Below are 22,070 nucleotides of genomic sequence, written 5' to 3' on the forward strand. Positions count from 1 at the left end.
AGGATCCTATTTGACACAAAACACTGGGCCTCTGCAAGAAAAAAGCAAGGAGCGGAGCGCTCTAAGGCACCGTTTCACAGAGCCCTGAGGCCTGCTCACTGGGCTGTGGCAACACCAGCCTGTAGTCACCCCTCTTCTTGGGAGAAGGTGAGCTAAGCTCACATACTGAGCTCGCATCCACTCTGAGCGCCCAGAGGCAGCTGGTCCCCAGGCAGCCGCCGGAAGTCCCGCTCACTGCTTGACACTCACTAGCGTGCGCCAGCATTCCTAGAAAAACCAGCGCGGAGGCCCGAAATAAAGCCCATGGGCATTGTTGTCACTCACACACGCTCTGACGGTTGCCTAGACGACCTAGGTCCGGCCCCACCCACAGAGTCTGGCAATCTGGACCAGTCGGGTACCATGCAGAAAATGGAAAAGCCTCCAGAAGAGGCTCCCACCGAATCCTCGGAAGTCCAAAGACCAGCCAAGCCCCCAGATGACAGCCACACAGATGGCCAGGAAGACAGCGGGCAGAACCAGTATGAAGTGGAGGCAGATGACCAGACTGATGACAGAGCAGCTGACCAGACTGCCCAAATGGTGTCAGGCCTAGATGAACCCAACATAGTTAATCAAGCTGACTACAAAGTAGATGAACACATGGGAGAAAGAACATCTGATCAGGCTGATCAGAGGATGTCAGAACAGATGGACAGCAAGGCATCTAGCCAAGCTGATGGTGTCAGGTCTGAACATACTGACAACCAGATGTCTGCCCTGCCTGAACAAGGTACTTATGAGCAAACTGAAAGGAGAACGCCCAACCTAGCTGAGAGAAGAACTTCTGAACAGTTCGACCGAAAGCCATCTGTGCCATCTTTACAAAGAGCCGATGGGCAGAGTGATCACAGAATGCCCCGACCAACTGACCAAAGAACTGCTCAACAAATTGAAAGTAGATTGTCCGGCCTGATTGAGACAAAAACTTATGAACAAGTTGATCAGAGATCATCTGACCAAGTTGACCACAGAAGAGCTGCAAAGACTCACTGCAAAGTGCATGACCAGGCTACTAAACAAGATGAACACCCTGAGACTGACTCTGACAAGGCTGGTGGTGAATCTGACCAGGCTGATGACTTACTGGGCGAAGAGCATGATTACACAGAAGACAACCTGTTTGACTACGGAGAACAGTCTGATGACAACATATTCAGACAACTTGGCTACGGCATGGAAGAGGAAGAGGATGACTTCAAAGTGCAACCCTGCAAATTTGAGCCTAGCCAGACAGATGCCAGCATATCTAAGACTTCCAATGAAACTGACACTGAAAGTGTAGCAGACCTGCGAGTCTTCATGCCATTTGATAACAGTACTTTACAAACAAAAGAACAAGCCTACTCTGAAAGGTTTCCCTCCATTTCATCTAAACTGGACTATATCATCAGTCGAGAAAAACCTCAACCCACAGAAGTCGAGCCTGTAGGTTAAACGGACATTTGATACCCATCTGGGAGGTTGGAGATCAAGCCAGGGTTCTGGGAGAATGCAGGCAGAGGGCACATGCTGTGGTATGTGTAACCCATAGAAATCAGAAAGGCAGGAGTAGGGTGGGAGATAACTAGATGGGTTGCCTTCTCAGCTACCCTAAGTAGGCCATTCAGGGAGGATCAATGAATCAGGATGCAGGAACCCTGGGTTTCAAGTCCTGGTTCTGCTGCTAACCCGGGGAAACTCATTTCCCCTCTCTGAGCTTCTGCCAAAGGAAAGGAATTTGGAGTCCGTTGGATATTTCTGTGAAGGGAAAAGTAGACTGGTGATGTCTAAGGCACCTCTCAAGACCTGAGGTACATTACATTGCCTGGAGGACCAGCCAGGTCTCTCATAAGGTATTTAGTTTCCAGAGTTCAGATCCCATCAATACCAAATTCCACTAATAACATCAACAGTAGCAACAAAACTTCTGGGAATTTTCTATTCATTAAAGACTTTCTTGGGGGATATTTCCATTTTAGGATGATTTTTCAACATACCAGGAAAGGAATTCTGATGCATACAGTCAACCTTTTAAGAGGCGATTCCCTCCTATAGTATATGAAGATCCTTATCAAGTTTCACTTCGATACATGGAGAAACACCACATTCTGCAAATATTCCAGGTAAACCTCTCAATCTCTTTTTAAAATGTGAGTTTTAAAGTAATTATAAAAGACAAACACTGACCTGGCTCTTAAAAGGTACAAGAAAAGGTGCTTGCTATAAAAAGGATATAATCTCAGTGTCAGTCAGTAAATGCATTAAGAGTTTTAATCTAAGGTAGTAAATGATAAACACCAAATGAATGATTCTTACCATAATATGAAGCCCTTTAGAGGAATTAGAGATTCGATAGTTTGGTTGCCAGGGGAATAAAATTGGTCAAGGGTTAAAGTTTGAGCCGGACTGAGGAAGGAGGGACAAAATATTGGCAATTAAAAAGGAGAGAAAAAGATTTCCCAGGCAGGAATATAATATTTTCAAAAGATGACCAACTTGTGACCATCTAAGAAACCACATTTTTTTTAGTGTGGAACATTTTTAAGTTCTTTATTGAATTTGTTACAATATTGCTTCTTTTTATTTATTTTTGGTTTTTTGGCCACAAGGCATGTGGGATCTTAGCTCCCTCACCAGGGATCCAACCCATACCCCTCTGCATTGGAAGGTGAAGTCTTAAACCACTGGACCACCAGGAAAGTCCCAAGAAACCACATAAAAATGAAGCAATTTTACAACTGACCAAGAAATAATCTCAAAAATATACAAGCAACTCATGCAGCTCAATTCCAGAAAAATAAATGACCCAATCAAAAAATCAGCCAAAGAACTAAACAGACATTTCTCCAAAGAAGACATACAGATGGCTAACAAACACATGAAAAGATGCTCAACATCACTCATTATCAGAGAAATGAAACTCAAAACCACAATGAGGTACCATCTCACGCCAGTCAGAATGGCTGCCATCAAGAAGTCTACAAACAATAAATACCGGAGAGGATGTGGAGAAATGGGAACCCTCTTACACTGTTGGTGGGAATGCAAACTAGTACAGCCACTACAGAGAACAGTGTGGAGGTTCCTTAAAAAACTGGAAATAGAACTGCCATATGACCCAGCAATCCCACTGCTGGGCATACACACCGAGGAAACCAGATATGAAAGAGACACGTGCACCCCAATGTTCATCGCAGCACTGTTTACAACAGCTGCTGCTGCTGCTACGTCGCTTCAGTCGTGTCCGACTCTGTGCGACCCCACAGACGGCAGCCCACCAGGCTCTCCCATCCCTGGGATTCTCCAGGCGAGAACACTGGAGTGGGTTGCCATTGCCTTCTCCGTTACAACAGCCAGGACATGGAAGCAACCTAGATGCCCATCAGCAGACAAATGGATAAGGAAGCTGTGGTACATATACGCAATGGAATATTACTCAGCCATTATAAAGAATGCATTTGAATCAGTTCTAATGAGGTGGATGAAACTGGAGCCTATTATACAGAGTGACGTAAGTCAGAAAGAAAAACACCAATATAGTATATTAACACATATATATGGAATTTAGAAAGATGGTAACAACGACACTATATACAAGACAGCAAAAGAGACACAGATATAAAGAACAGACGAGGCGAGGATAGGATGATTTGGGAGAATAGCATTGAAACATGTATATCACCGTATGTGAAACAGATGAACAAGTTCATCTATTTGAACTGTTTCATCTATGTGAAACAGGGCACTCAAATCCAGTGCACTGGGACAACCCAGAGGAATGGGATGGGGAAGGAGGTGGCAGGGAGGTTCAGGTCTGGGGGACACATGTACACCCATGGCTGATTCATGTCAGTGTATGGCAAAAACCACCACAATATTGTAAAGTAATTAGCCTCCAATTAAAATAAATTAATTAATTTTAAAAAATTAAATGAAGCTATAGTTCTCCTTTTACCTATCTGTTGATGCCTAATGATAACTATCTGGATGAAGATCTAGAATTAGAGTCAATAAATAATCACTGATATACTATTATGATTAAAATTATATCAATTGTCAAAAAATTACTTTTAATTCTTGAAATTACAAATCTTACTGACCTCAGGATATGGAGGTGGAACCTTCTTTAAAGTATGACATTCCTTGGCCAATATAGCATTATAATATTATCACATTTAAAAGTTTTGTTGCTTTGTGGATTGCTTTGTTTCTGTTTTCCTTAAATGTGTATTTTAATGTTAATATTATTACCCAGCAAGGCATATACACATATGTAATAACATACATACATGAAGTAACTTTTTATCGTGTGGTTATAAAGTTGTAAGTAAGAATGCATGCTTAGTTGCTCAGTCATGTCCGACTCTTTGTGACCCCATGGACTGTAGCCTGCCAGGCTTCTCTGTCCATGGGGACTCTCCAGGCAAGAATACTGGAGTGGGTTGCCATGCCCTCCTCCAGGGGACCTTCCCAACCCAGGGATTGAACCCAGGTCTCTCACACTGCAAGTGGATCCTTTACCGTTTGAGCCACCAGGGACGCCCAGCTTAGAATGGCCCACCTCACGTGAAAACATTTAAGCTGGAGAAATTTAAGTTTAAAGAAGCAGGATGTAGAGGAAAGTGTACAAATTGTATAATCTATTAGCCCAAGTCTCCAAGCTCAATTTGCTCCTTCTCATCTTTGTAATTTGGAGGAGATTACCTAATTTCTGTGAATCTCAGTGTCCTCATATAACAGGGATAAGTGATATTTACTTTATTAATGTTATTCTATGCCACTTCTTTCTTTAAAATGTCCTTTTGTGGAAGAATGCTAACTGCTGGGCTTTCTGGCTTTAACAAAGAACTACTAATTGTTAAACTGAAGGACAGAAGCCCTAGAAAGTAGCATTTTAATCATGCTGTAAGCAATTTTCTTCATCTGTCAAGAAAAAACAGTGTTTATGCATTGAACATTGTGATAAGTAAAACTAGTTATAAATGTGTTCAGTAGAAATATATGTGAAATGATTAATGAGCATGCATGCATTAAACAGTTCAAAATACTTTATACCAGAAATTTGCCCTACTGTTATTCCCTGCAAATGAGAATTCCGTTTACTTTATTAATAATTTTTGTTATTCAACAACAACAAAATGTATGAAAGTGAGTCTCTGAAGTGTTTGATATGCTTTCTCATTTATTATTACAAACACAGAACATCATTTTAACCTTTTAGAATCAAATGCCTTAGGAAGTTTCTATGTAAAAATCATAGTGTTTTAAAATTTTTACTCAAAAAAGTTTCTTTGACTGTTCTTTGAAGTAAATTATTTATTGATTTCTCAGTCTAGCAAAATCACAATTCTCAAAATAAAAACTTCCTCCAAAACCTTCTCACTACCTCTTTGATCTTAAAAACTAAAAAAATATCCACTGCTGTTTATTACTAAATCTTTATTCATCCACATTTTACCTTAATTTACCTAAACTTATCAGTAGTAAGGAAGTAATTTGTCAATATGTAGACATATATGAATTTTTTTTAAATACTGTGATACAAAAAAAAAATACTGTGGTACTTGTTAGGTTAATGCAACATATTACCTCAGGTATAACCTGACCACATAAGTTTAGTTCAGAACCATAATGTAATATCTTTCTCTCTCTCAGCAGATCACGGAAAACTTAGTCTATGAAAAGCCAGAGGATCCCCTGAATTTTATGCTGGGCCAGGTATGGAATAGGAGAAAAAGAGCAACCTAGTTATTCTTTTTATTATAAAATATAGCACACATACAAGTGTACAAAACATGTGCAACTCAGTCAATGGTCATGAAGTGAGCATATCTGTAACTGCCATTCAGGTTAAAAAACAAAAAACTAAACATCATCAGCATCTGAGAAGTCCCCTTCAGTTTCCTCAAGGTTATCACTTCCCACAAAGGGACTATTATTCTGACTTTTATGGTAATGACATTCTCACTTTTCTTTTTAATTTTGCTATGAAACATGAGTCATAAAACACTCTTGTTTAGACTTGTCAGATTTTTGAAATTTTTATTTTATTTTATTTAGTGGTTAAGAACATGACTTCTAGAACCAAACTGCTTTATTTTTTAGACTTAAAAATATTTTTAGTTTTAAATTTTTTTTTTTTTATTAGTTGGAGGCTAATTACTTTACATCATTACAGTAGTTTTTGTTATACATTGATATAAATTAGCCATGGATTTACATGTACTCCCCATCCCAGTCCCCCCTCCCACCTCCCTCTCCACCCGATCCCTCTGGGTCTTCCCAGTGCACCAGGCCCGAGCACTTGTCTCATGCACCCAACCTAGGCTGGTGATCTGTTTCACCCTAGATAATATACATGTTTCAATGCTGTTCTCCTGAAACATCCCACCCTCGCCTTCTCCCAGAGTCCACAAGTCTGTTCCATACATCTGAGTCTCTTTTTCTGTTTTGCATATAGGGTTATCGTTACCATCTTTCTAAAGTCCATATATATGTGTTAGTATACTGTAATGGTCTTTATCTTTCTGGCTTACTTCACTCTGTATAATGGGCTCCAGTTTCATCCATCTCATTAGAACTGATTCAAATGAATTCTTTTTAATGGCTGAGTAATATTCCATGGTGTATATGTACCACAGCTTCCTCATCCATTCGTCTGCTGATGGGCATCTGGGTTGCTTCCATGTCCTGGCTATTATAAACAGTGCTGCGATGAACATTGGGGTGCATGTGTCTCTTTCAGATCTGGTTTCCTTGGTGTGTATGCCCAGAAGTGGGATTGCTGGGTCATACGGCAGTTCTATTTCCAGCTATTTAAGAAATCTCCACACTGTTTTCCATAGTGGCTGTACTAATTTGCATTCCCACCAACAGTGTAAGAGGGTTCCCTTTTCTCCACACCCTCTCCAGCATTTATTGCTTGTAGACTTTTGGATAGCAGCCATCCTGACTGGCGTATAATGGTACCTCATTGTGGTTTTGATTTGCATTTCTCTGATAATGAGTGATGTTGAGCATCTTTTCATGTGTTTGTTAGCCATCTGTATGTCTCCCTTGGAGAAATGTCTGTTGAGTTCTTTGGCCCATTTTTTGATTGGGTCATTTATTTTTCTGGAGTTGAGCTGGAGGAGTTGCTTGTATATTTTTGAGATTAATCCTTTGTCTGTTGCTTCGTTTGCTATTATTTTCTCCCAATCTGAGGGCTGTCTTTTCACCTTGCTTATAGTTTCCTTTGTTGTGCAAAAGCTTTTAAGTTTCATTAGGTCCCATTTATTTATTTTTGCTTTTATTTCTGAAATTCTGGGATGTGGGTCATAGAGGATCCTGCTGTGATTTATGTCGGAGAGTGTTTTGCCTATGTTCTCCTCTAGGAGTTTGAGAGTTTCTGGTCTTACATTTAGATCTTTAATCCATTTTGAGTTTATTTTTGTGTATGGTGTTAGAAAGTGTTCTAGTTTCATTCTTTTACAGGTGGTTGACCAGTTTTCCCAGCACCACTTGTTAAAGAGGTTATCTTTTTTCCATTGTATATCCTTGCCTCCTTTGTCGAAGATAAGGTGACCATAGGTTCGTGGACTTATCTCTGGGCTTTCTATTCTGTTCCATTGATCTATATTTCTGTCTTTGTGCCAGTACCATACTGTCTTGATGACTGTGGCTTTGTAGTAGAGTCTGAAGTCAGGCAGATTGATTCCTCCAGTTCCATTCTTCTTTCTCAGGATTACTTTGGCTATTCGAGGTTTTTTGTATTTCCATACAAATTGTGAAATTATTTGTTCTAGTTCTGTGAAAAATACTGTTGGTAGTTTGATAGGGATTGCATTGAATCTATAGATTACTTTGGGTAGTATAGCCATTTTGACAATATTGATTCTTCCAATCCATGAACACGGTATATTTCTCCATCTGCTTGTGTCCTCTTTGATTTCTTTCATCAGTGTTTTATAGTTTTCTATGTATAGGTCTTTTGTTTCTTTAGGTAGATATACTCCTAACATTTACAGTTATTACAAAACATTGTCTATATTCCCCATGTTGTACAATACATGCTTGAGCCTGTCTTACACCCAATTATTTGCTCCCTGCCCCCACACTGGTAACCATTAGTTTGTTCTCTGTATTTGTGTAGACTTGTCAACCTTTTAAACTTTATATAAAGGGAACCATGTAGTAGAGATTCATTTGTTCATTCTTTTACTCAAAACTATGTCTGTGAAATTAATCCATGCTATTGTGTGTGGCTGTAGTTCATTTACTTTCATTGCTATATATCATTCATCACTTGAAATGCCACAATTTATTCATTCTGTGATAAATATGGACCTTCAGGATAACCTATTACAAAACTTTTTCCTAGGAACTTTCATGCGCATGTCTCTTGGTACACATAAATACGCATTTCCCTTGGGTACATACCCACAAGAGAGAATGCTGGATTCTAAAGTATGTGTAGCTCAGCTCTAGTACATTACATCAAATGATCTTCCAAGGAAATTTTCACCAATTTACACTCCCACTAGCAGTGTGTATTAGAGTTTTGGTTGTCTTACATCATTACCACTTACACCCAACAGTATTACGAGTCTTTTCAGCATTAGCCTTTTTAATGGATGAACAGTAATAAATCATTGCAGTTGCATACTTTTTCATTTGTTTATTGGCCATTTGGAAATATTTCTTTTCTATTATATTGTCTTTTAAAATCATTTATAACAGTTCTCTATATATTCTGGTTGTGAGCTCTTTGTTGATGTGCTTGTTACATGTATATTTTCTGACTCTTTGCCTTCATATTTTATCTCTTAAAGATATCTTTTGATGAACAGGAATTTTTAATTTTTATATATTCAAATTTATTTTATTACTTCTGGTGTCCTATATTAGAAGTGTCTTCTTAGCCCAAGTTCCTCACCTTCGTCCCTGTATTATCTTGTAGAAGTTTTTTATGGATTTTGTTTTGTTTTGCTTTTTACATTTATGTCGAATCAGTTTGGAATTGATTTTGTGTAGGAAGTAAGGTGAAGTCAAGCTTTATTTTCTTTCAAGCAGACATCCAACTGACGAAGCACCTTATAGGAAAAGACAGTACTTTCCACACTGTTTTTTTATTTGACTCCTGTAGTATATTTGTTGATCCTTGTTCCTCTACAAGAATCTCTTAGAATTCCCCAAAATAAGTTTTAATATCTACCAGAGCAGGTCCTCACATCTTATTCTTCTTTTAAAATATCTCAGTTTTCATTCCAATCCTAAAGAAAGACAATGCCAAAGAATGCTAAAACTACTGCACAATTGCACTCATCTCACACACTAGCAAAGTAATGCTCAAAATTCTCCAAGCCAGGCTTCAACAGTTCATGAACTGTGAACTTGCAGATGTTCAAGCCGGATTTAGAAAAGGCAGAGGAACCAGAGATCAATTGCCAATGTCCATTGGATCATCAAAAAAGTGAGAGAGTTCCAGAAAAACATATGCTTTATTGACTATGCCAAAGCCTTTGATTGTGTGGATCATGACAAACTATAGAAAATTCTTAAAGAGATGGGAATACCAGACCACATGACCTACCTCCTAAGAAATTTGTATGCAGGTCAGGAAGCAACAGTTAGAATTGGACATGGAACAACAGACTGGTTCCAAATTGGGAAAGGAGTATGTCAAGGCTGTATATTGTCACCCTGCTCATTTAACTTATATGCAGAGTACATCATGAGAAATGCTGGGCTGGATGAAGCACAAGCTGGAATCAAGATTGCCAGGAGAAATATCAATAGCCTCAGATATGCAGATGACACCACCCTTATGACAGAAAGTGAAGAGGAACTAAAAAGCCTCTTGATGAAAGTGAAAGAGGAGAGTGAAAAAGTTGGCTTAAAACTCAACATTCAGAAAGCTTAAGATCATAGCATCCAGTCCCATCACTTCATGGCAAATAGATGGAGAAACAATGGAAACAGTGACAGACTTTATTTTGGGGTGGCTCCTAAATCACTGCAAATGGTGACTGTAGCCATGAAATTAAAAGATGCTTGTTCCTTGGAAGAAAAGTTATGACCAACCTAGACAGCATATTAAAAAGAAGAAAAGACTTTCCCAACAAAGATCCATCTAGTCAAAGCTATGGCTTTTCCAGTAGTCACATATGGATGTGAGAGTTTGACTATAAAGAAAGCTGAGCGCCGAAGAATTGATGCTTTTGAACTGTGGTGTTGGAGAAGACTCTTGAGAGTTCCTTGGACTGCAAGGAGATCCAACCAGTTCATCCTAAAGGATATTAGTCCTAAATATTCATTGGAAGGACTGATGCTGAAGCTGAAACTACAATACTTTGGACACCTGATGTGAAGAGCAGACTCATTTGAAAAGACCCTTATGCTGGGAAAGATTGAAGGCGGGAAGAGAAGGAGATGACAGAAGATGGGATGGTTGAACAACATCCCTGACTCAATGGACATGAGTTTGAGTAAATTCTGGTAGTTGGTGATAGACAGGGAGGCCTGGCGTGGTCTATGGGGTCACAGAGAGTCAGACATGACTGAGCGACTAAACTGAACTGAACTGATGTTTCTAGGTTTCTCTCATCTTGTGCATATTATTCATTCCTTTTCATTTTTGTATTCTCTATTCTGAGTTAGACGTTTGATTTTTTTCCTTTTTTTTTTTTTTTTTTGGTTGTTATGAGTAATGCTGCAATGAACATTCACATACTTGTCTCGGTGCACATGTGCACGAATTTCTATTGGGTTCAGACCTAGAAGTGTAATTGCTAAGTCATAGGTTATTGACATAAGTTCAGCTTTAACAGATAGCTAACCGAAAGTTTTCCAAAGTACTCAGACAAGTTTACACTCCCACTTAAAGTGGTATTGTTGTATTTTTCTTCATATTTCTTATGCTGTGGTGCTTTGAACTAAGAACTTATGAGCTTATGGTTTTCAGCATATTTGGAAATTTGGCAGCCACTGTTTCTTCAAACACTTTTCTATCTTGTCCCTCTCCTGTGGGAGCCCCAATTACATATATATGAGGGCAGTTGAAGTTGTCTCACAATTTCCTAATTCTCTATTAATGTTTTTTAACTTTTTTTTCCCCTTTCCATATATCAATTTTCTATTGCTGTCTTCAAGGGTATTGATCTTTTGTTGTGCAGTATCTACAGTACACTTTTCATCCCCAATTTAGTTTTTATCTTTTCTGTAGTGTCGATATCTTAACTTTTTTAACATAGAGAATTTAGTTATAATAGTTTTTGCTGCTTGTTTTTATGCCTGGTAATTTTTTTATTGAGATATAATTGACATATAACATTGTGATAGGTAGGTGTCCCAGAAGCTCAGATGGTAAAAAATCTGCCCATCTGTAAATTTTCTTCAACTATTGAACATTTCAAACATATGCAAAAATAGAGAATAGCTTATTTGCTCTCCATGTCCTCCTTGCACTGGAAGTCCTAGCCAGAGCAATTAGGCATAAATAACTACTTTAAATTAAAAAAGTAAAAGCTTTCCAAATCAGAAAGGAAGAAGTAAATGTTGTCTTTTCCATTTAAAATGAATTACATTCTCTAGATTTTCTTGTAACTAGGATAATTTCGATTGTATCTTGAACACCTTAAATATTGCGCTGTGCAGACTGTGTTCTGTCATATTCTTCTGACAAGTGATGAAGCTCTTGTTTTTGTTTAACTGGCTGTTAACATGGTTAGATTTGAACTGTGAGCACTCTCTCTTGCCTTCTGTGGTCACTTCTTTTTGCTACTACTAGTTTGAATCTGACCTATGAATGCATGCTTCAGAAGGCAACCTAAGGCGTGTGCAGAGTTCATGCACAGACCTTCCCTCTTCGAGGATTCCCCCTCACTCTTCAGCATCTGCCATTTGACCAGGCCACTTTCTGTGATTTTTCCCTCCAGAAAAGCAATGGGTTTTCTATCAGAGTTTGAGGTATTCTGGTGCAGCCACAGCTATGTTTGTGGGTCATGACTGTTTTGGGGTCAAAATTATGAAAACGGAGGAATTCATTCCATGTTGGTCACTTGCTCTAAGTTTAGAATCCTCTTCAAAACCTACCTGCTTTGTGTCCAGAACCTTCATGTAGTTGTAAGACTTTTTGCTTTGTTTCAGTTTGTAGGTTTTTTCTTTTGTAGGGGGGGGTTGTATTTTGTCTACAGTACACAGGTGTTATTTGAAGAATTCATTTTTTTAGTGTTTCTTCTTGCATATAGGAAGCAGATCTTCATATATTAAGTTATATATTATTAATATATACTATATGCTCTTACAGTTTTATCACACAGATTTAAGTGTGTGGTATTTTTACTTTATTTAGCTCAAAATAGTTTCTAATTTTCTTTATGATTTATTCTGCAACATATGGATTTTTGGACAGTAGATTATTTATATAAATACCTAAATATTGGTTTCTTGTTGCCCTTTGGTTATTGATTTCAAAGTCAATTGCACTATACTCATAGAACAAGATTTCAAATCTTTGAAATGTATTTACTTGCTTTATGATACAGCATATAGTTAATTGCTGTGAATGAATTAATTGGGACTGAAAAAATATTTATTCTTCAGTTATTGAGAAGTGTCTAAATATACCCTGGATCAGGTTTGTTAAACATGTTATTCAAGTTTTCCAATATTATTGTCAATTTATGCTGTGTATATGTAATTAGGGCTAATGTTATTAGGTGCTTATAAATTTAGGTTCTTATATTTTTCTGGTAAATTGAATTTTTTATCATTAAGGAGTATAACATGAACTCTAACTACTCTTTCCAATATTGTTACAGCTACACCGGATTTATTTTACTCAGTGTTTATATGGTATATATTTTCCATCTTTATTACTTTTAACTTTTCTCTGTCCTTACATTTTAGACATCTTTCTTATAAATATTAATTGTGTATATTATAATTTTTATAATTATTCAAATCTGACAAGCTTTTAATTAGAGTAGTCCTTTTATATTTGATGTTGTTAAAGATATATTTGGGTTTGAATCTATGCTATTTGTCCCACCTGTTTTGTTTCTTTTCCTCTATTTTTGTCCTCCTTTATTGTTCCATTTTTCTATTTAGAAGTTATACTCAGTTTGTTTTTTGGTTTTACATTGAGGTGATCTTTTTAATTAATATGCTTTATTTTTTAGAATAGTTTTAGATCTACAGAAAAATTAAGCAGAATGTACAGTGAGTTCCCACTTACTCTCATCTCCCCCCATTTCCTCTATTATTAACATTCTGCATTATTGTGGTACATTTGTTACAATTGGTCAGCCAGTTTGATACATTATTATTAACTAAAGTTCATGATTTACATAAAGTTTCTTTGTGTATGGGCTCTCTGGTAGCTCAGTTGATAAAGAATCTGCCTGCAATGCAGGAGTCCCCTGTTCAATTTCTGGGTCGGGAAGATCTGCTGGAGAAGGGATAGGCTAACCAGTCCAGTATTCTTGGGCTTCCGTGGTGGCTCAGGCAGTAAAGAATCCGCCTGCAATGTGGGAGATCTGGGTTTGATCTCTGGGTTGGGAAGATCCCCTGAAGAAGGGAATGGCTACCCACACCAGTATGCTGGCCTGGAGAATCCCATGGACTATATAGCCCATGGGGTTGCAAACAGTTAGACACAACTCAGTGACTTTCACTCTTTGTGTTATACATTATAGGTTTTGACTATTGTATATGCTATGTATTTACACTATCATACAGAAAAAGGTCACTGCCCTAGTAATCTTCTTAATATTATACTTTTAATCGTTCTCCTAGATGTTTTCAACATGTAGTCTTGAGTTATCAAAATCTAAATTATTTGTACCAAGTCAGTATAAGTGAAGTGAAGTCGCTCAGTCGTGTCCAACTCTTTGCAACCCCATGGACTGTAGCCCACCAGGCTCCTCCATCCATGGGATTTTCCAGGCAAGAATACTGGAGTGGGTTGCCATTTCCTTCTCCAGGAGATCTTCCCAACCCAGGGATTGAACCCAAGTATCCCACATTGTAGGCAGATGCTTTACCATCTGAGCCGCCAGGGAACTCAAGTCAGTATAAGGACGTCTATATTTTGATTTTCTATATATTTTTAGCCCTACAAAATATGATAGTGCCAAGTAGATCAAAACTGCAAGTGGAAAAAAAAATTTTTTTTCATTCTCCTCAGGTACAGGAAATGATACAAAACAGAAACAAATGTGAAAACTACAAAGAATGAATCTCTCCTCAACATTGTTTACAACCATCGATGTCAACACTATATTCTGTTGCCCACTCTGAAAAATCATTTTTGAATGGTCATTGATAGTGACTCTGCCTAAATGTGTTTTTATTTTTTAAGTAAAAACCGACTGAGTATCTGTGTAAAATTCATAGTACAGTTACAGATACTTCTGGCTAATCATACAAAACATATACACATATACTTATCCGTGCATTGATATTTCAATACTCATTCCTCCAAAGCACTGAACAGAAACATGTTCACAAATTCCAAAGAGGATCAAGAAAAGAATATTAGCAATTTATATGCAGTTCCCAAAAGCATACAAATCCATCATGTCTCAAAGTTGTTTATAGAATTTTCAATCAGAAAATGTGCAGAAAATAATTTGTAGGAGTACTTTTAGGAAATAACTGGTGTACGATCTCTTTTCTTGTTTCTTAATACCTCCAAGACATTTCTACTATTTTTCCCCTTTGACCCTGCCTGTGATAGTCTGACATTAGTGGATGCGATTTAATCTATTCCTTGGGATAGTCTTCTTCTGATTTTTAACCTACAGCAAAACTCAAACATGTTATACTACTCTGTACACGCCTGTGGGAGAGGCAGAATGTCACTTCCTTATTACCTTTATCCTCTGAAGAGTGTCTACATTGTATGGAATGTGCAACCAGTCAAACTGGTATTTAAAAGCTAAAAGCTTTAACGAGGTCTACATGGTCTGAGAGTACCCAGCAATCATAACTGAGATGATCATATGATACTACTTTTGTCTGAAACTTTCATTTAATTTCTGAGCATTAAAGCAGACTTGATTATTGATATTGTTTCCCTGGTGACTTGGTGTAATTATGTGGTGTATTACAATGAATTAAGTTCCTGTTTGAATAGTCATGCACAAATCCCTTTTTTATACCTGAATTTTATGTCTAACAATTATATTTTTAAAATCTATGCTTAGAACTTCAAAGCTTCTTTCGTTTTTCCTTCAATTGTCCATAAAATGTGCCTGTGCCCAGACTCAATAAATATTCTCCAGGCAGATAAGCAGTCTTTCTGTTGACTGTGGGCTGGCAAAACTAGGTGAAAGCTGATAAACTTACAGTGAACCTGTGGGAAAACTTTAAGAGACATAACTAAGATATAATTAATCAGCTGGTAGAACAAAATTGACCCAAATACTGAAGGATCAACAATATTATTAGAGATCAAAGACTCGGCTGTTATCAGTAACATCTGGAATTCCTGAATTCAGTCCACTGATTTTCGGCCCTAACGCGTTACTGTGTTCCGTGAAGCCGAACACCTCAACCCAGCCCACCACGGTCACCTCAGCCCTTCTCACTGGCGGCGCGCGACGCATTTCAGAGCTGCTCGTTTGACTGTTCACAGTGAGGCAGTGGACCAGAGGGGATGGACTTGGTTTGGTCCGGTGCCCTGACTAAATATGTTTGACTGAAAGAAGGGAGAAAATGGAGATCAAGCCTCACTCTCAGTGACTCAGGCTGAGTCAATCAGCGAAAAGTACGTTCAGTTCTTAGTCCCTATGTGGTAGGAAGTAGTCCCAGACCAGGAGTAAACACGAAAGGTGAGACTCTAGGTGGAGCTGGCTGTCAGCTAGAAAAGGAAGAGGAGGCCCAGGCTATTCAGAGTGAAACTGACAGAGAACATGACACATAGGGAAAAGAAGGTAATGGGAACAAAAGTTGATGTCAGAACAAGCAGGGTTCATAAGTATGACTTCCCTTGAAGGATTGAATCCCTTAAGAATGCTTTTAAAAAATGCGTCATTCCTATAGATATGAAGTGTGAGGGCCTCAAATGTTATTGAATGAGATAACATGAAAAAGCACCTACAAAAGTGCCTGGTACTGTAAGTTCTTATTATTTTAGTAATGTTATTATCAATAGTATTGATATTAGATTTTTCCCTGAGCAATCCTGTTGACCCTCACTCACTGTGTTCCTCCACTCCTCACAGTAATTGAGAATCAAGCTACTAGAACACTTTTCTGGGGCACATCCCTTTCCCTCTTCCATTTAAAGAATAAACATGACATCATTTGTCATTAGGGAAAAGTAAACCCAACCACAATGAGATATTACTTCACATCCACTGAGATGGCTGTAACCACAGACAATAACAAGTGTTGGCAAAGCTTTAGAGAAATTAGAATAGTTATACGGCTAATGGAAATGTAACATAGAGCAGCTGTTTTGGAAACAGTTTGGCAGTTCTTCAAAAACTTTATCTATGACTCAGCAATTCCACTCTTAGGAATATATCTAAGACAACTGAAAATATATGGCCATATAAAAACTTGTACAGAATATATGTAAAGTAATTAGCCTCCAACTAATAAAAATAAATGGGAAAAAAAAGAAAACTTGTACAGAATATAAAATGCATACCCAGCAAAGACATTATTGTAGACCAAATGCAACTCTGCTCAATGTTATGTGCCAGCCTAGATGGGAGACAGGTTTGGGGGAAAATAGATATATGTATATGTATGGCTGAGTCCCTTTGCTATTCACCTGAAACCACCTTTAATCAGCTATACCCCAATATGAAATGCTTTTGGTGTTAAAATTTTAAATTAAAAAAAAAAACACTTGTACAAGAATATTCATAGCAGTGTTCATAATAACCCCAAAGTGGAAACAATAAAAATGCCCAGCAAGTGATGAATGGATTTTTTAAATGTGATGTTTGATAGATGAGTGGATAAATAAAAATGTGGCTTGTATATACAATGTAATGTTATTCAGCTTTGAAAGGAATGAAATTCTGACACATACTGCACCATGGATAAACACTGAAGACATTATGCTAAGTGAAATAAGCCAGTCACAACAGGATAAATACTGTGTGATTCTACTTCTATGAGGTATCTAAAATAGTCAAATTCATATAGACAAAGTAGGATGGTTGTTATTAGGGACTATGGGAGGGGAAATGGGGAATTGTTTTCACAGGTAGAGTTTCAGTTCTGCAAAATAGAAAAGGTCCGGAGATCTGTTACACGGCAATATGAATATATTATACTTCACTCCACTGAACCTTACACTTAAAAATGGTTAATATAGTAAATGCCATATGTTTTCTACTACAACTTTTAAAAGTTAAAAAGTGAAAATATATATATATACATACAATGGAATATTGTTTGGTAATAACAAGGAATGAAGTATTGATATATGACTATGATTTAGATGAAACTTAAAAGCATTCTATGAAGTGAAAGAAAGCCAGTAACAAAAGGCCACATAGCATGTGATCCCATTTAGGTGAAATGTCCAGAACAGGCAAACCCACAGAGATGGAGAGCAGATAAGTGGTTGCCAGGGGTAGGGGAGAGGAAGTGGTAGGGAGTGAATGCAATGAGAACGAGCTTTCTTTTGTGGGTGTTGAAAATGTTCTAGAATTAGATAGTGGTAACAGTTGCACAATTCTGACTTTCCTAAAACCACTGAGTTATACACCTCAAAAGAGTAAAGTTTGCAGTATATGAATTATATATCCATAAAGGTTTTTTTTTTTTTAGTATTGGATTTTTTTTAATTTTTTTTTTCATTTATTTTTATTATTTGGAGGCTAATTACTTTACAATATTGTAGTGGGTTTTGTCATACATTGACATGAATCAGCCATGGATTTACATGTATTCCCCATCCCGATCCCCCCTCCCACCTCTCTCTCCACCCGATCCCTCTGAGTCCTCCCAGTGCACCAGGCCCCCGAACACTTGTCTCATGTATCCAACCTGGGCTAACGAATGGATAAGGAAGCTGTGGTACATATACACCATGGAATATTACTCAGCCATTAAAAAGAATTCATTTGAATCAGTTCTAATGAGATGGATGAAACTGGAGCCCATTATACAGAGCGAAGTAAGCCAGAAAGATAAAGAACATTACAGCATACTAACACATATATATGGAATTTAGAAAGATGGTAACAATAACCCTATATGCAAAACAGAAAAAGAGACTCAGATGTACAGAACAGACTTTTGGACTCTGTGGGAGAAGGCGAGGGTGGGATGTTTCAAGAGAACAGCATAAAGTTTTTTTTTTAATTAATGTGAAGATTAATGTTTTAAGTCCATTTTATGACACAGGAAAGTGAAGGAGAATAGCTATGAGGCTCAGACACAATAGAAACAGGAAGACTCAGGCTTCTGAAATTATTCTTCTATTTCCCTCACTCTTATGAATTCCCTTGTTTTACTCTGGTCTCCTGCATGTGTTTTATTTTCTTTCAAATTAGCATTCTGTTATTTCATGTTTGTGAGTGTTTCCAGCTCACTGAGATATAACTGACATATGTTAATAACATTGCATAAGGTTAAGGTATACAATGTAACGATTTGATATAGGTATGTATTGGGAGATACTTTCTATAATAAAGCTTCCTATTATTTCTTTCTCTCTTTTTTTACTGTATGATTCCATGTATTTTAAATTCTGGATAATGTGAACTAACCTATAGTGGCAGGAAGAAGATCAATGGTTGTCTGGGGGGAAAGGGGGCAAGAGCAAGGATTACAAAGGCATAAGAGGACACTTTCAGGAGTGATTGATTGGTTTGTCACCATCTTGATTGACATGATGCTTCCATGGGTGTGTATATGTCAGAACTAATCAGACTCAGTTTTACTCACCCTATCTCTTCCACTTACCTTCTTTTGCTATTATGTCATCAACTTTTGTGTTAACACTGTGTAAACCATCTATTCTTGTGAATAAGAAGTGAGTATGTAAGTATAATAATGTCTGTTGATGTTTTTGTGCTCACATGTGTGCACATATACTTTTGTATAATGGGGACGTGGACAGGTATGGTTGTTGATGGTTGTGCACCTGTGCTTGAAACTTCATGCCAGTTATTTGGTTGGAAACATTGTAAAGCTAAAACTCAGAAAAAAGAGTTATGTCATTTTAGGTGGCAAATAATATGTGTGCCAGAATCTTATTAGGCTCTGAAAAGGCTGTTTTATTTCTCCTAATATGAAAATTTTCAGTAAGTTGACACCAGATAGACGTGGCTATTGTGGCTTATTCTTATGAACAGATAGGAGTCCAATAGGACAGAACTGAGTTGTCTGCCTAATTCTGTGTTTTTAAATTTTTTAAAAAGCCCAAAGCAGTCCTCCTGAAACTCCTTTAAAATTACAGTCAATATTTACCAAAAGAAGTAAGTCTATTTTAATACTCAAAGCAAAAGAGAGAGAAACCTGAGATTTTTATAATTTCTGGAAACAGAAATCAGATGGGGCCCAAAAACAGATAAAGCAGGACAGCTGACCCACCTCAAAACCAACAGAGGTGTCTAACTGTAGGCATTTCTCCAGGCAGAGCCTCAGACAACTCCAGGCTCGTGGGCAGGTACAGGGGAGAGGAGTATGCTCTAAGTAACAAAGGACTCCTCCTTTCTTGTGACCATAACGCTCTATTTTAGTTGCCCACCAATGGAGCCACACCTTGTCATCACCAAAACTGCCCCACAATGAAATCATGATGTAGTCAAACCATGCTTCCAGCCATGACACTGAACATGGAGAATTTCATAGAGAAGATTTGTGTCAAATTTTTATGAGAAAAACATGGGGATAATTGTCCAACCTCAAAATTGTCCAACTACAAATTGATCAAATAAATTATGGCTTATCCATGCAATGAAATTCCATGTGTCCAATTAATGTTGCTGCAATTATTATTTAATAATTTGGATCTACCCCATATCATATAACAACATACATACAAAACCATATATATAGAAAAACATCTATTTCTGCTTTTTGACTATGCCAAAGACTTTGACTATGTGGATCACAACAAACTGTGGAAAATTCTTAAAGAGATGGGAATACCAGACCACATGACCTGCCTCCTGAGAAATCTGTATGCAGGTCAAGAAGCAACAGTTAGAACTGGACATGGAACAACAGACTGGTTCCAAATAGGGAAAAGAGTATGTCAAGGCTGTATATTGTCACCCTACTTATTTAATTTATATGCAGAGTACATCACGAGAAATGTTGGACTGGATGAAGCACAAGCTGCAATCAAGATTGCCAGGAGAGATATCAATAACCTCAGATATGCAGTTGACACCACACTTATAGCAGAAAGTGAAGAAGAACTAAAGAGCCTCTTGATGAAAGTGAAAGAGGAGAGTGAAAAATTTGGCTTAAAACTCAACATTCAGAAAACTAAGATCATGGCATCTGGTCCCATCACTCCATGGCAAATAGATGGGGAAATAATGGAAACAGTGACAAACTTTATTTTGGGGGGTACCAAAATCACTGCAGATGATGACTGCAGCCATGAAATTAAAAGATGCTTCCTCCTTGGAAGAAAAGTTATGACCAACCTAGACAGCATATTAAAAGGCAGAGACATTGTTTTGCCAACAAAGTTCCATCTAGTCAAAGATTTGGTTTTTCCAGTAGTCATGTATGGATGTGAGAGTTGGACTATGAAGAAAGCTGAGTGCTGAAGAATTGACACTTTTGAACTGTGGTGTTGGAGAAGACTCTTGAGAGTCCCTTGGACTGCAAGGAGATCCAACCAGTCCGTCCTAAAGGAGATCAGCCCTGAATATTCATTGGAAGGACTGATGCTAAAGCTGAAACCCCAATACTTTGGCCACCTGATGCGAAGAACTGACTCATTTGAAAAGACCCTGATGCTGGGAAAGATTGAAGGCGGGAAGAGAAGGGGATGACAGAGGATGAGATGGTTGGATGGCATCACCGACTCAATGGACATGAGTCTGAGCAAGTTCCAGGAGTTGGTGATGGACAGGGAAGCCTGGTGTGCTGCAGTCCATGGGGTCACCAAGAGTTGGACATGACTGAGTGACTGAACTGAACCGAACTGAATCTGTTTTGAAAAGATTCATGTTTTCTCCCCACATAATCCCAGTAATAGAACATACACTGCCTAAGATATGAATGGAAACATATGTCCTTGTCTGTATCCTTGCTATTTTACCACAAAGATTTCCAAAAGAGCACATTTTTAATAACTTACATATTTCTCTGCAACATAGATCATTTATAAATATATGAACTACCAAAAAGTCATTCATATCACATCATCCAGATAAATCCTGGTATATTTAATTTCTTTCTAACATTTTAAAATCTTTTTCTTTCTAACTTTTAAGTTAACTTGTACATATACATACTTTTAAAAAAAGCATGTTGAATTGTACAAACTTTTGTAACCTGCTTTTTTCATTTGTAGTACATAGGAAATATTTGACACTTCATAAGTTCTTGATGCATATTTATATAAATAAATATTGAATAAATAACTGAGCATATTTCCATGGAATGAAGTGGTTTTCTGTGACCTCATTTTTCCTATCACAATTGCATAGAATTCCACTGTGTGAAAAATGCTCTCCCTAACCAGGCCCTGCAGAGCTGAGGAGGAATAAGTCGTGTGATGGACAAGAGATGCCCCGTGCCAGCCCCTTCAAGGGGGAATATGCTGCCCAGCTCCTGAGAGTACCACAGCTCCTGCCTCCCCTGCCTTTGTTACCAAAAGCCACATTCCCAGGGCAAGCTGTATCTAAGGACTGATTATAGAGGGGACCAAGGCAGAGCGACTATAACAGGCCATCTTCCTCCAGAGTCTCCTGAGGCTGTCCCACCCGCATGGCAGATTGACATCCCTCTCCACCCAACCTTGTTTCGTCACTCTCCCTTCTCTCTTCCCTGGGTATTTACTCACTAATAAATATACTGCACACTATACTCAGTCTCCAAGTCTGTTCCTGAAAAACCTAACCTGTTAGAAG

At 37.9% G+C, this 22,070-nt stretch overlaps 1 protein-coding gene across 4 annotated transcripts; it reads left to right on the forward strand.

Annotated features, from left to right (window-relative positions):
• The first annotated feature begins 376 nt into the window (after window positions 1-376).
• Window positions 377-21,984, forward strand: TEX55 (testis expressed 55). Of its 4 annotated transcripts, none has more exons than XM_020891757.2 (4): window positions 377-1,467; window positions 2,001-2,144; window positions 5,677-5,739; window positions 21,683-21,984. In XM_020891757.2, exons 1-4 carry the CDS (start codon window positions 403-405, stop codon window positions 21,695-21,697), a joined length of 1,287 nt encoding a protein of 428 aa, XP_020747416.2. In that variant the 5' UTR covers window positions 377-402; the 3' UTR covers window positions 21,698-21,984. The 4 variants fall into 4 exon arrangements, with proteins under 4 accessions (XP_020747416.2, XP_020747417.2, XP_020747414.2 ...); XM_020891758.2 differs by having other exon boundaries at window positions 5,680-5,739; XM_020891755.2 differs by lacking the exon at window positions 21,683-21,984 and adding an exon at window positions 14,189-14,332.
• Window positions 21,985-22,070: the final 86 nt, after the last annotated feature.

This window comes from Odocoileus virginianus, chromosome 4 (genome assembly GCF_023699985.2).
Source record: "Odocoileus virginianus isolate 20LAN1187 ecotype Illinois chromosome 4, Ovbor_1.2, whole genome shotgun sequence".
Taxonomy (NCBI): Eukaryota; Metazoa; Chordata; class Mammalia; order Artiodactyla; family Cervidae; genus Odocoileus; species Odocoileus virginianus.

Bases quoted from the DNA above. Each gene is read 5' to 3' on its own strand.
- TEX55 (XM_020891755.2), top strand. From the start codon at position 403: ATGCAGAAAATGGAAAAGCCTCCAGAAGAGGCTCCCACCGAATCCTCG. The intron at 1,468-2,000 runs GTAGGTTAAACG...TTTCCATTTTAG, and splicing joins AACCCACAGAAGTCGAGCCT to GATGATTTTTCAACATACCA. The intron at 5,740-14,188 runs GTATGGAATAGG...CATTCTCCTCAG, and splicing joins TGAATTTTATGCTGGGCCAG to GTACAGGAAATGATACAAAA.